Here is a 15,313-nt window from a genome sequence, read left to right as displayed (position 1 = left end):
TTGAACAAGCCTGCTAAGTGATTCTGATGCAGGCTCAACTTTGAGAACCACTAAACTAAATGTCAACCAAAGGTGACTTTGCCTCCAGGGGACATTTACTAATATCTGGAGACATTTTTAGTTGTCATAATTGGGATGGAGGGTGCTAATGACATCTAGTGGGTAGAGGCCGGGGATTCTGCTAAACATTCTACAAATGCACAGGACGGACCTACAGCAAAGAATTGTCCAGTCTAAAATGTCGTTGCGTCAAAGTCGAGAAACCTGCTCGAAACTGAATCTTCACTCTCGCAGCTGGTGAAGAAATTAAACCTCAGTTGCGTGTATGTGTGTGTGCACGCACGCTCATGTATCTTTGTGGGGGTCTTCATCCCCAATTCCACAGCTTAATTTCAGGCTTAGGTGGACCAGAGGGAACGAGTTCTTAATCCAGGTGATCACCTTCATTCAGGTGCTCTGTTTGCTGCCCAGTACTGGTGTTTAGGGCTGTTTCTCTCGAAGGGCTGGGGCAGGAAACTGTCCCACCTAACCTGTCCCAACCAGGAGGAATATCTTTCCAGCAACCAGATTCTCCCATGAGACAATGGTCTGAACCGCACAGAATTCTGGCATCTTGAAGTAATATGCCCAGGTCAAGCGGAACAGTAGGCATCCATGCTATACCCCCCACCCCCTCAACTTCCATCTCTTCTCAATAAATCCCCACCTTCCTGGGGCTGGGTGTTCCCACTTTCCTCTCCCCGTTAACTCACGCCATGTTTCCCCATCACGAACCACTTAGCTTCAGCTTATACAATCAAACACAAAATCTCTTTATTATTTGAGGGTTTCAGGTGACTTTAGGAAGCTCAGCTTTTAGGAACAATATTGAATCATTTCCCCCAGAGTGGAAGGGTTAGGGGAGACAGGCTAACATAAGTTAGTCTTTTTCTTAATAACTCTCCCTGCTATATCATACATGTCATATTTAACATAATATATCATATATATTTGTATATAACATATTTAATATACCTATAAAGCAGCAATCAGAGGAGAGGATAATGTCTACAGACCTAAAGAGTAGAGTCCACTTGCTCCTCACTAAGGGAAAAGCCAAAGAAAGAGGAATAAGTCGTAATGCCCAGGAAGTGTTAGCCCTCCCTGGAAAAACTGGCAAGGGTCTACCAACCCATGCCCTAAGAGTCCCAGGGGAAGCCATTTGGGGCAACATGTAGTGGATGAAGAAGCATGGCGGAGATACTGGAAGCATGGGGACCAGAAGTACGAAACCACTGCAGGAGGACCGGATGCTGCTTATGCTGAGGTATCTAAGGCAAGCCCATCGACGGTGGTGGTCCTGTCGACCATTCCCACTGCTGCCCCGGGACCCACACGATGTCCACTCCTTTACCTACGATTACAGTTACAATTGGTTCTTTCCCTCCATCCACCCGTCGGCTCCTACAGCTGCATCCTTAGGCCCATCCCGTACTGTCTTGGGTTCAGGGCTGCTTCACAGAGGCACACAGTTCCACTGGTTCCAGTCACAGGGCACAGGGATATGGTTCAGACTGTGACTCATTTTTTGCATGATTTTGTTATTCTTGTCTACGTGCGAATACACGGGGAAGCCACGTGTGATCAGAGCCTGGGTCTGGTAATAGATGACGTAGGTGACGAGACCCTGGCCCCGGTACTCAGGCAGGGTGCCCCCCATCCGCATCTCTCCTGTCTGGTCCATCAGGGACCAGGACACAGGTGTCCCCTCGGGCCCCAGCAGGCAGAAGGTGGGGAAGGTCCGGATACAGCGCTCGATGAATCTCTTGCTCCATTCATTGCCACCGAAATGCCAGAATTTATTCACCACGGCAGCGTGGGTAGGATCCAACGATGAGAGTTTAAACATCTCTTGGTCACTATGGTTGTCCCAAGAGAAAAGCAAAGTCCATGAGTTTAGAGGTTTATATTTGTTCTTACCTCTAGTATCTTGAGAGACAGAGTAGGCAGAGGAAATAGCGAACGCAAAGTCTGGAGTATAAGTGAGCTTGTAATGACAGAGGGACAGGAAGAAGGCCGATGTTGGACGGAGTGAGCTAGAAGGACAAGACAGGTCAAAGAAGTTGACATAGGCCTGATATACTCCAGGTGAAAAAAGAAACGGTGGGGTATTTTAAGCAGGGGAGAAACACGGTTTGAATTACGTTTTTAAAAAAGATTCTTCTGGCCGCTTTGAAGAAGATCGATTGTGGGCAGACAGAGTAAAAGCAGAAAGAGAAGTTGGGAGGCTGCTCTGGCAGTGAGAGGCATAAGTAGCGTAGGGTAGCTTTTATCAAACTCACATGGCCTTGGGTTTGCCATGGCTAAGTGATAAGTTCTTTACATCCAGCAGGGAAGGAGCCAGTTCCCTTATTGCCTCAGTCGCCATATAGAGAATGTTTTGTGATTGCTTGACTTTGAAGGATTTAGTGGCTGCAAGACTTTGTATTACTTCATTCAGGCTGGACTGTGAACCTGGATGGGATTATAAGGAGAAATGCAATGATTTATGTCCATTCTAGGGAGAAGCTCTCCAGTGGAGTAGGAAGTGTCTGAGGATTTCTAGTCAGAGAATTTTGGTGATGGGCTCGGTGCTGCTACTGTATGACTGGGCTCATGTAATCAGGACTTGTGCAATTTTCCTTGTTTTGGAAAAGCAAAAGCATGCCTAGAAATTCATTCAGCCATGGTCATGCCATTAGAGGCAATACCAGGACTGGAACTAAGTTTTCTGGGCTACATAATCATGCAGTTTTTGTTTGTTTGTTTGTTTGTTTTTTGTGGTACACAGGCCTCTCACTGTTGTGGCCTCTCCCGCTGCAGAGCACAGGCTCCTGACGCGCAGGCTCAGCAGCCATGGCTCACGGGCCCAGCCACTCCGCAGCATGTGGGATCCTCCCGGACCGGGGCACGAACCCGCGTCCCCTGCATCGGCAGGCGGACTCTCAACCACTGCGCCACCAGGGAAGCCCAATCATGCAGTTTTGATGATCAAAGAAGGTGAGTTATAATAATTATAGCTGCCGGGACTTCCCTGGGGGAGCAGTGGTTAAGAATCCGCCTGCCAGTGCAGGGGACATGGGTTTGATCCTTGGTCTGGGAAGATCCCACATGCTGTGGAGCAACTAGGCCCGTGAGCCACAACTGCTGAGCCTGAGCTCTAGAGCCCATGTGCCGCAGCTGCTGAGCCCACGAGCTGCAACTACTGGGGCCTGCGCACCTGGAGCCCCTGCTCTGCAATGGGAGAGGCCACCGCGATGGGGGACCTGCGCACTGCAGCGAAGAGTGGCCCCCACTCACCGCAACAGGAGAAAGCCCACGCACAGCAACGAAGACCCAACGCAGCCAAAAATGAATAAAATTTTTAAAAATAATAATAATTATAGTTGCCAACATCTCTGGAGTACTTACTATGTTCCCAGTGCGGTAGATTGTTGTAGTAATGGCCCACAGTTTGCCCACATCTCCTTGTACCCATTCCCTGGAATAGTCCCCTCCTGCACTGCATCTGACCTTGGCCATATGACTTGTGTTACCAATGGGAAAGAGTAAATTTGATGCAGAGAGAGGCTTAAAAATGCTTGCACATTGGGGCTCACCATGTCTTTGTGCTTCTGGTTAACTTGAGGCCAACACCACATGAAAAGGCCTCGGCTAACCTGCTGAAGACATGTGCTCTTATCATGATGTCACCAGGGCCTAGCCAGCACTGACAGTCAGACCATCATTCAGACTTGTAAGTTAGGCCAACTTAGAGCAACCAGCACACAGTCACCCATCAACTGACTGTAGGTGCATAGCTACACCCAGAGGAGACCAGCAGAAGAACTGCTTTGCAAAGCCCAGTCCAATTGTTGATTCACAGAATTATGAGGTTTGCTATGCAGTGAAAGTTAACTGAAACATTCAGGTACTGCACTAAGCAATTCCTAGCTAAGATTTCATTTAATCTTTTCAACACTGCTGTGTTTTAGGTACCATTATTTATTTTTTAAGTAAATTCATTCAGTTATTTAATTTTTGGCTGCGTTGGATCTTCATTGCTGTGCACGGGCTTTCTCTAGTTGTGGCGTGTGAGGGCTACTCTTTGTTGCGGGGTACGGGCCTTAGAGCACGCGGGCTTCGGTAGTTGTGGCCCACAGGCTTGGTAGTTGTGGCATGCGGGCTCAGTAGTTGTGGCTCACGGGCTTAGTTGCTCCGCGGCATGTGGGATCTTCCTGGACCAGGGCTTAAACCCGTGTCCCCTGCATCAGCAGGCGGATGCTTCACCACTGCACCACCCGGGAAGTCCTAGGTACAATTATTACCCTCGTTTTTATATATGAAAGTCAGGATCTCAGATAGGACAAGTTCCTGGCTAGGATCACATGGCAAAGTAAAGGCAAATGCCATCCTAGGTAGTCTGACTCTGGAGACCAACTCATAACCATATAAGTTGCTCTTTATGACCTCGGAGGTGTTCTGTGGCACAAGTTGTCATTCCAGTTCTAGGAATGAAAGACCCTGGGGAAAGCTCTGCTCTGATACCCAACCACCCTAAGGCAACCTGGATATGTCCACAAAATGTGCCACAAATCCTTAGCTCTCAGGGGATTACATTACAGTCCTCTATATGAAGCCCATTAGGTATAAGCTTCGAGGGTGTTTTCTCCCCCTTTACAGGTATAGTTGCAGCTGAGTAAAAAAACTGACAGCAAGCTAAGGGTCTGGGGCTTGGAGAAAGGAGATACATGTCATAAGATAAATTGTTCAGGATGGAGGTGTGATTCAGCACAGATTCCATTCCTTTTATACTTACTTTGGATCTGCAAATGCTGTTTCCAATTGATGACTTCTGGTAAGCTGAGGAATTCCTGACAGTTTTTGAGGTCTTTGGAGTAGATATGGTAAGTATTGGTGTAGTGATCAAGGTCATCTATCATGTCCTGTTATCATTGAGAAAAGGGGGGCAAAACAAAAGTCTTATTTTTCATGATTGTAATACTTTTTTCTAAATTCTACTATACTGTGGTATTTTTAAGTACTAAAATATTGGTGTTTGTATTGGTGCATTAGAAATTTTTCTGAATCATTTAAATCATGAGATCAAGATGGGAGATTCAGGTGTTCCAATTATGATGAAAAACTGCAGAGCAATAGTATTCTCTACCCATATATTGTGTTAAAATTTCAACTCAAGCAAAGACACAACTATTTAGAAAGGATTCTTCTATATTTTCATCTTCCTCAACAGGAAGAAGAGAAAAGCAATAGACAAGGAAAAGCTTCTGTTGCAAGAATAAATTTTTCTATATTTCAAACACTTGCAGAATACACAAACTATGAAGATGACAGTATTAAATTTGGTTACTGACATTTCTGGATTGAAATTTCCATCTATACTAAATTAAGACAAAGAAGATGAAAACCAATTAGAAATGCTTTCATAAAATAATACAAGAGTTGAACAAATTGTAATTACAGAAAAACAAAGAAACCACTTATTTAGAAAGATCCCCTCAAATTATTAAATAAGAGATGTGATTATTTGGAAGAAGGCACAGGAAAATATTATCTTCAGTGCAGAATTAGAAACCTTTTCAAAAATAGTTGGAATTGTTGCACAAAAATACACTCACAAGTCAGCAATGATACCACTAACACATTTTGTTTCTTAAGATCCCATTTAAGATAAAAGGTCAAATAATTTTATTGCAGTTCAGTTTTTATTATTAATATAAATTTCTTCATTTTATATACTGTTTACTTCCATGGATTTTAAATAACTTATTATTTGTAGGAAAGATATATTTGTATTTTTATAAAGTTATAATTTTACTGGATGTTTTAAAATAAACTTAGGGTTTTTTGTCTTTGAAATGTATTAACTATTTAGTTTCACTAATTTTTAAATGTTTCCCCAAAATGCATATGGAAATTCTAATATTATAAAAAAAATTTTTATAATCAGCCAACGAACTGTCCTGTTTCATACCTTCCTATCTTTGTCCTTGTCACTTTCTCTGGTTAGAATGTCCTCCTTTCTTTGTCAGCCTAACAAAGATATATTTATCTACAAAACCCAGTTCAGATGAAACATCCACTAAGAAGTATATCTGATCTGATCCTGTAACCTCCATCTCCAAACTCCATAGTTTAATCAGCTTTTGCCTGTGCTATCTCCGTATATTGTACATTTTCTGTTTTTGAACATTTTACACTAAGTTGTAATTTATTTACTTACCTGTATTTTCCTCCAGGCTGTGGGGTTCTTAAAGGCAAGGACTTGTTCACTATCACTGCAATTCATTTCTGTAGCCCCAGGGTCTACCACATTGCCGGGCACACGGTAGGCACATAGCAAATACAAACATAGATGCAAATTCATTCCACATCTGGCACCTTACCTGCTCCTGAGGGCGGATAACCACTGTATTAAAATCAGGCCACCTGTCCACCAGGGCCTTTAGCTTGAATGGGTTTCCCTGATTCATGTGGAAGACGGTCCCATAAACCTGCAGTATTCAGACGAAGTGAGAGGGTCAGCTTATTAGGAAGGGATGGCAAAGTGCCTTGTTTGACCAGGGCAGGTTAATGTCTATGAAATTGTGAAATTTTACAGCAGTAAAGGGACAAATAGGGCATCTGTGTCTAAAATCTCCACATGCTACATTTTTTTTTAACCTCAGATGAGAGCTTTTTCTTCCCATCTAATATAAATCAAACATGTATATGGTAAAATATTAGGACAAATAAAGTTAATGATCATAAGAACACCATTCTTTTTTTTGTAGGATTTAATATTATCTTTTCCCAGACTTTCTTCTAGTCATACTCATAGAGATACACAATTTTACAAATGTAAAATGATCTGATACATGATATTTTTCACCACTGAATAAATCGTGGGTGTATCTCTATGTTCACAAATACAAAATTTTTCAATTATGTTCTAATGATAGGATTCCATTATATGGTTGTATCATGGTTCATTTGTGCATTTGTCTACTGAGGGTCATTTCAGCTGTTTCCCAATTTTCATTTTAACAACTAATTCTTTGCAGAGCATGCTTGCACAGAAATCTTTGCGTGGGCACCTGATATTTTCTTAGATTATCCATCAGGTAACTGCTGGTTCAAAGGATATGGACATGTTTAAAACTCTTTAACATGTATGTCCACAGTACCCTCTGGAAAGGTAATTTCCTCCCACAATAAGCAAAGGCTAAAGCAAAATGCTCAAGAGAATGGGCTGTGGAAGCCCACAGTCTCGGTCCAGTCTTGAGTCCCCAACCCTGCCTTTTTGCATAGTTTGTTGAGAGAGAGGGGAAAGCAGGGAGAGAATGAATGAGATAGCCTGTGGACATTAAGTGTCCTGGTGGTTTGGGGGTGGGGGAATGCAGCGGTGGATACCACCGTGGGCTATTGTAAACATGAAGCCTCTGCAGATACCAGCATGGAAACGTGCCAATGGCCAAAGGTCAAAAAAAAATATATGCAGTTTAATGGTTTCTACCATGGATAGATGATGACCAAAGACTGTACCAACATCCTTCCCTCCTACCACCCTCCACCCGATGTGAACTATTGATGTTACACTATGGAGAAAGAGAAGGGGAAAAAATCTAAGTTACCTGAGCTTATCTGAAATCATTGTTTTCAGCCATGAATGGAGGCTTGATATAGAAATTCCGTATAGTTTGGCAAAATATAGATGTTTCTTTTTATGCCTTTGCATTTGAGGGTGTGTAAAATTGCTTTAGATTAATACGTTATCCATTACAGGATCTGAAAATATGTGTAGCTCTTCCTCTTTCTTATTCTCGGGGCTGAATTAATTAAACCTCTTTTTTTTTTTTTTTTTTTTTTCTGCTGAACTCAGAACGTAGTGAGCCAGGCAGCTACTCTACAGGGACTCAGCTGGAGTTGACACATGCAATAAAATGTACTTAATATCCAACACTTAGAAGAACAGATGGACGTTTTGTCAACGAGACTCAAGCAAGTATTGAGTTCTAGGTTATACCTCCATTAAAGGTACCTGGCAAACAGCTATTCTAGATTTCAACTAGGGTAAAAATGTATATCTTTCATATACAACCAATGCTGTTTCTTCATGAAAGTTGTGGAACCAAGAGGGCCGCCTTATCTTACCACAGAGATGCTCCAAGTAAGGACACTTGGAAACCACCAAGAGTTTCCTCAAGATATTTGGGGTCCACTTAACCCAAGGAGCAAAGAGAAATTTAAATCACAAAATTCTATACTACAGAGCATGGAAGAAAAGCTTTTAGGTTGAAGAATTTTCAAAAATAGCTACTTACCATAAAAATATCTTAGGCAAGCATTCATAACATGTATAACTGATGTAACCTCTAAGAAAAATTGACTGTCTCTTTAAGAGGTTGCCTGGATCTTAAGGATTATCAAGTGAAAGTAGTTAAATATTAGGTAACAGATTAATATTAGTGAGATCCACCAAAGTGGGTGACATTTTAGTATTAAATTAGTTGATTTGAAGGCATTTTTGGCAGTAATTAAAGAACAGGGCAAGTTGTTTCATTAGTCTATTTCTAATAAATGAAAATGAAGCCATATGATCTACAAATAAAATAATGCTAACATTTTTCTCCTTTATACAGAAAGATGGAGTAACATATCTATTATTTCTAATAAATGAAAATGAAGCCATATGATCTACAAATAAAATAATGCTAACATTTTTCTCCTTTATACAGAAAGATGGAGTAACATATCTATTAGGGAGTGAGGCAGGTGAATGCATTTATCTTATCTAAAATGTATGCATCTACTAGGAGTGTCTTATAAAACAGTAGAAATCTACTTTTCTTTCTACAAAAAACTTTCAGGGAAACAATTTGTTCTCCAAATACACACACACACACACACACACACACACACACACACATTCACACACACACGGTTGTACTTAAATTCCACTGGAATGGACCCCATCCCTTTGGTTACTAAAGAAAAACACAGGTGAGGACCCCAGACCATCATTAGAGTTGCTCTCAAACAGTTCTGTATGTGGGCATCTACGTATATGTTCTATTTAATCCTGAGATTTCTGATCAATTGTACTTGGTTAACAGAGGTCCTCAGAGTCAGGCACAAAATAGCTTGATATGCCATAAGTTCGGAGCAATTGGAAAATCTAAGTGAAATAGAAATTGTCTTATCATTAATTTTAAAGAAGGCTCATGACGGTTAACCTCTCACCTGGCAAGTGTTCTTTTAAGGAGAACAAATTTAAAAATTAACATGTAGTCTCAGCTAACTTTGTAGGAGAACTCTGGGCAAGTTTCCAGTGCTATTATGGAACGTTTCTTGGAAAGGAGCAAGGGAATACTTTTTGAATCAGCTTGGAGCAAAAAGCAATGCTAGGTCTCAGGCATTCCTACGTCTATACCATAGCACTGCAGCTCACTATTTGTGGGGTATTGGGCAAAGCACTTCACTGAGCCTCCATCTTCACATCAGTGACATGGGCATAACAGCAAATGTCTTGTAGAGAGGTTATGCAAATTAAATGAGAGAAAATATGCACCAGTGCCTGGCACAAAATAGGTGCTCAATAAAGATTAGTCTCTTGGGCTTCCCTGGTGGCGCAGTGGTTGAGAGTCCGCCTGCCGATGCAGCGGACACGGGTTTGTGCCCTGGTCTGGGAAGATCCCACATGCCGCGGAGCGGCTGGGCCCGTAAGCCATGGCCGCTGAGCCTGCGCGTCCGGAGCCTATGCTCCGCGGCGGGAGAGGCCACAGTAGTGAGAGGCCCGTGTACCGCCAAAAAATAAATAAATAAATATTAGTCTCTCTTTCCCTTCATCACAGGAACTTTCTATTCCTATTCCCCTCAGAATTTTCCATTGTCACCTTTAAGGATGTAGGAAGGCTCTTCCTCAAGGCTTTCTCCAGCATCTGCAGCACCTGGGCGCCTTGCAATGCGAACATCGTGCAAGACAGCCTGTTCTGGAGAGACAACCAGGAAACAGCCTGCAATGAGAAGAGCAGGAGGAGATTCAGAAACAAAAGCAGCAAGTTCTCTGCTAATTGCCGGAGCCCTCTTCCGTCTCTCTTTATTGGCGTCCTCTTCACTAAAGTCATCAGCCATTCCAAGGAAGGACGAGACTGGCGGAAAGTGCAGAGCCTGCCTTCTGAATTTTTCAGCTCACCTTCTTAAAACTTTGATGAATTCTAGTCATTAACTTCACTTTACATTAACAAGCACATTCTAAAGTATATATAACATTTTTTTTTGAAATTTAGTTGCTATCAGTGATTTTTCTGACTCTACCAGTAATAAGCTGTGCAACCTTGGAAAGTTACTTAGCTTCTCTGTACCTTGGTTTCTTCAAAGTAGATGGGATAATAGTATTACCTGACTCATAGAATGGTTGTGAGGATTAAATGAGCTAATACGTTAAAAGAGTAAATAAGTGCTTAAAGAGTATCTGTCACATAGTAAACACTGAACATATGTTATTTTATTACTACTACCACTCCTCTTCCGTACTGTCTTTTCTTTCCCCTCCTCTTCTCCCCCCTCTTCCTTCTCCCCACTTGAGTTAAAGTGCTGTATACTGCATGAATTTTTTTTTTTTTTTTTTTTTTTTTTTGCAGTATGCGGGCCTCTCACTGCTGTGGCCTCTCCCGTTGCGGAGCACAGGCTCCGGACGCGCAGGCTCAGTGGCCATGGCTCACGGGCCCAGCCGCTCCGCGGCATGTGGGATCTTCCCGGACCGGGGCACGAACCCGTGTCCGCTGCATCGGCAGGTGGACTCTCAACCACTGTGCCACCAGGGAAGCCCACTGCATGATATTTTGATGCCACCTTTTTAATATAGAGCTTTGTGACATGCTTTAAAATATAAACAAGTTATCTTATTGTTTGCTTGTTTCTTTATCTATTTAGGCCACACTATGTGGCTTGCGGGATCTTAGTTCCCCAACCAGGGATTGAACCCAGGCCCCGGCAGTGAAAGCGCCGAGTCCTAAGCACTGGAATGCCAGGGAACGCCTTGTTTGTTTAATTGCCAAGTCCTATTTCAAGCTGGTGCTCTCACTTTATCACTGAGCCTCACCTTATTTTCGAGTTTTACTCCATCTCTAAGCCTTACTCTTGGATCTGTGATACATGTTGCATAATTACTAGGGAGCATAAAAATAGTATTTTTACATATTTGACTCACTGCATCAAATTGGGATGCTCAGAACATTTCATAAAATCCTACTGACATGAAAAAGGAAGAAAAGAGGCAGTGTCACAGTGCTCTGATTTGGAACTGTGATCTTAGGAGTACCAAGTTACTTTCTAATGAAGGCGCCAAAGACGTATTCTGAGAAGATGTTGCATTAAAACCCACCATGCCTGAGATGACATGCTCCAGGCCAGAACTGGGTAAATTTGTGCTTTTAGAATAGCAAGGGCACTTCTGTTTCCGGCCAAGGTGGAATACAATAAGTCCCTTATACACGAAATTTCAAGTTTTGAACTTTCAAAGATGCAAACGTGCGTCGCTCATCCAACCTATGGACCAAGGAGTTATGATGACTTTTGTTTCTTAATATTTATTTGTTTATTTATTTGGCTGCACCGGGTCTTAGTTGCAGCACGTGGGATCTTCATTGCCGAGTGCGGGATCTAGTTCCCTGACCAGGGATCGAAACTGGGCCCCTGCATTGGGATGCAGAGTCTTAACCACTGGACCACCTGGGAAGTCTCAATTATAGTGACTTTTAAGAAATATTATTTATTTCACACTTTTCACCTGGCAGTAAAGGCGAGTGATGAATCAGGAACAATCTTGTGACAATTTTGGAAGGATGATAACATCTGCAAGGCCATAAAAAACATTGACTTTGCTTGTCGTGAGGTTACAGCCATCACCATGAATGGGGTTGGGAAGAACCTTTACCTGCAGTTTGCTCACAACTTCTGTAGATTTGAGAAGGTGGATGAGGAGTCCAAAGAGGTCTCCAGCCACTTAGTGACCCTCAGCGAGAAGTTGGAGCTAGATCTGCAATAAGACGACTTCACTGAACTCTGTGCTGTGCCACATAAGGAGCTACTGATGAAGACCTGACGGAATTGGAGGCCCAGAGAAAGGACGAAGAAACACAAGAGGAAGAAGAAGTAACTGGAGACCTGAAGAGATTCACGACGTAGGAAACGGCAAGGAGATTTTCTTTATTTGAGGGGGCACTGTTAGTTTTTGAGGCACAGGTCCTGAACGTAGAACGGTACACGAAAGTTGCAGCAGCCGTTCAGAATGCAATCCAGTGCTACCGTGTCATCTATGATAAGAAAAAAAAGAGCTACTACCCAGACATCACTGGATTGTTTATTCAAGAGAGTAGATAGAAGTGAATCCAGAGGATCTAAAGGCTGTAAAAAGTGTAGCATTCCTGAAGGCCAATCTTATCTTTTATCTAGAGGCAACTCACAAGGAGTATAAGATGCAACATAAAGATGAATGTCAAATCTGTGGGGTGGGGCTTCCCTGGTGGCCCAGTGGTTGAGAGTCCCCCTGCCGATGCAGGGGACACGGGTTCGTGCCCCGGTCCGGGAAGATCCCACATGCTGCGGAGCAGCTGGGCCCGTGAGCCGTGGCCGCTGAGCCTGCGCGTCCGGAGCCTGTGCTCTGCAACGGAAGAGGCCACAACAGTGAGAGGACCACGTACCACACAAAAAAAAAAAATCTGTGGGGTGAAGTCAGAACGGCCATTGTTAAAACGTCTACAAATAATAAATGTTGGAGAGGGTGTGAAGAAAAGGGAACCATCCTACCCTGTTGGTAAACTGGTGCAGCCACTATGGAAAACAGTATGGAGGTTCCCCAAAAAACTAAAAATAGAGTTGCCATATGTTCCAGGGATCCCACTCCTGGGCATATACCCAGACAAAATTGTAATTTGAAAAGATACATGCACCCCTATGTTCATAGCAGCACTATTTAAAATAGCCAAAATATGGAAACAACCTAAATGTCCATCGACAGATGAATGGATAAAGAAGATGTGACATATAGATACATATACATATATACGTGTATATATATATATATATATATATATACACAAAGGAATATTACTCAGTCATAAAAAAGAATGAAATAATACCATTTGCAGCAACATGGATGGACGTAGAAATTATCATACTAAGTGAAGTAAGTCAGAAAGAGAAAGACAAATGCCATATGATAACGCCCACGTGTGCAATCTGAAATATGACACAAATGAACATATCTACGAAAGAGAAACAGACTCACAGACACAGAGAACAGATTTGTGGTTGCCAAGGTGGGAGGGGGGTAGTGGAGGGACAGAATGCAAGTTTGGAATTAGCAGATGCAAACTATTATATATAGGATGGATAAACAACAAGGTCTTACTGTATAGCACACAGAACCGTATTCAATATCCTGTGATAAACCATAATGGAAAAGAATCTGAAAAGGAATATATATATATTTATAAAACATATATATATGTATATATGACTGGATCATCTTGCTGTACAGTAGAAATTAACACAACATTGTAAATCAAATATACTTCAACAAAATTAAAGTATCCGTGGGGTGTAATATTACCATATTTCCTGAAAAGTATAGGGTTTGGAACCACCCTTCAAGGATGCACACACAAACCAACAACCAAGCATGGTGCCTCGTAAATAAGGTAGATTGAAAACAACTGAGACTGTGATTCTCCAGGACATTGGACACACTCACTGTGAGCTGGCAGAACTGGGCAACAGGCAATGTCCTTGGGCGTGAAATTCAGAACTTTGGACCTAGTTATTCCCAGAAGAAGAAATTAATTCAAAGAAAACAATTCAAAAGAAGAAAAAAGCTCTCAGCAGAATCTGATAAAGCTACACAAAGTTAAGCAAGGACTGAACAAAATCCCAGTGTTCAACAATAGGGAAAGGAAATATAAAGCATGGTGCAACTCCATGATATTAGCATAATTCCTGTACATAGGGACACATGGGAAAGGGTTGAAATAAAATGAGAAAATGTAGGGCCTAAAACAGTTCACATACCACATACATAAGCATACATTTATAAGAGGACACAGACAAATAAAAAGATAGATTGTGGTAGTAGCAATATAGGCGAAAGCTTTAAAGTAAGTTTGTTTATTATACGATTTAAATAAACAATAGGTCTGGTCTGTGTTCTTGTCCTTACTCAGCTACTCATTTCCTCTCTGACTTTACGTACAGCAACCTTCATGGAGACAAAAAACTGCCTACTTTAAAATATAACCAGAAGGATTCAGCAGGGTGCTTGTTCAGAGTGTTTTCACGCATTAAGTGCTCCATTCAGCACACCCACTGCCAGAAAATGCCCAGATCTTTCCTCATTCCTGTATTAGTTCAGATCCAAAAACTGCAAGAATTTTTCGTAGTACCTAACGAGTTGCCTTTTACAGAATAGGTGCCAGATACACGTTTCTGACGTTGAAGTTATTCCTTTTCCTTAGATATATTTGTCAGCGTATTCTAAGCAGAACAAAATACAAGCATTTTGATTTGTCTCATGTAAGTGGAGAGGATGTCATAAAGCAATGATTATCTTTTTTTTTTTTTTTTTGGCATGAGTTCTCACCTGGAAAGCTGTCTTCACACCGAGCTTTGCAGGAACAAATGAAGGGGAGCGACCTTTAGATCATGAAATTTCCCTCTGGTGTAGACATTGTTAAGCAGGTCTTGCAGAGTGCTTTTAGGTACGTTTTCTTCACAAATTGCCGAGCTGAGGCTTGTCATGTGGACCTTGCACTAGGCAAAAAGTTGGGTGTTAGCCCTCGTGAAATCTCTCCCTTGCTCTCTGGGTCTCATGTTGAGGGAGCTGGTTCTGCAAGGTTGGGAGGCTGCCAGCGTGCCACCTGAGCTTCTCTTTCTGAAACGCCGGGCTGCTCTTTGTCCCGCAGTCCCTGTCATTACTCTGATAACCAAGCTATGTGAAGCCAACAAGCCAGATACTGGAAGGGTCACGCTGTACAGGCAATACCTTTCTCCTCCCCTTCCCATTCTCAAGTACCTGCAATAAGAGAAAGATATTAGGAAAGATATGGTTCAGGTCTGGTTTGCAGAATCTGACTTTTCTTCCTTCACGTATGCAGTACAGAAAATCGCACAGGGTGACTAAAGCTCCTAGGATCCTCGCTATTTTAGGATAATCTGTGTCCTCTCCCCTGCCCATTCTGAGGCTCCAGTTAAACATCCCCACAATGATTCAACTCGGGCACTTCTTAGTCTCACTTTTTTTTTTTTTTTTTTTTTTTTT

At 42.2% G+C, this 15,313-nt stretch overlaps 1 protein-coding gene across 3 annotated transcripts in view; it reads right to left on the bottom strand.

Moving 5' to 3' along the window:
- Positions 1-791: 791 nt before the first annotated feature.
- LOC112402161 (glycine N-acyltransferase-like) overlaps positions 792-15,313 on the bottom strand; it is a 15,954-nt gene continuing 1,432 nt past the window's right edge. Inside the window, exons 1-7 of one of the 3 annotated variants that reach the window (XM_024748849.1) lie at positions 12,465-12,549; positions 11,936-12,314; positions 9,894-10,013; positions 6,405-6,512; positions 4,817-4,943; positions 2,322-2,493; positions 792-1,898 (exon numbers count right to left, since the gene is read on the bottom strand). In XM_024748849.1, coding sequence (XP_024604617.1) covers positions 1,496-1,898; positions 2,322-2,493; positions 4,817-4,943; positions 6,405-6,512; positions 9,894-9,971 — 888 coding nt within the window. In that variant the 5' untranslated portion in view covers positions 9,972-10,013; positions 11,936-12,314; positions 12,465-12,549 and the 3' untranslated portion in view covers positions 792-1,495. Of the gene's footprint in view, positions 1,899-2,321; positions 2,494-4,816; positions 4,944-6,404; positions 6,513-9,893; positions 10,014-11,935; positions 12,550-14,635; positions 15,068-15,313 lie in introns of those variants that run through there. The other 2 variants (XM_024748847.1, XM_024748848.1) reach the window with 2 other exon arrangements.

This window comes from Neophocaena asiaeorientalis, unplaced genomic scaffold (assembly GCF_003031525.2).
Source record: "Neophocaena asiaeorientalis asiaeorientalis breed wild unplaced genomic scaffold, Neophocaena_asiaeorientalis_V1.1 scaffold43, whole genome shotgun sequence".
Taxonomy (NCBI): Eukaryota; Metazoa; Chordata; class Mammalia; order Artiodactyla; family Phocoenidae; genus Neophocaena; species Neophocaena asiaeorientalis.
Note: the sequence above shows the minus strand (reverse complement) of the source record. Positions and strands in the feature narration are given on the sequence as shown.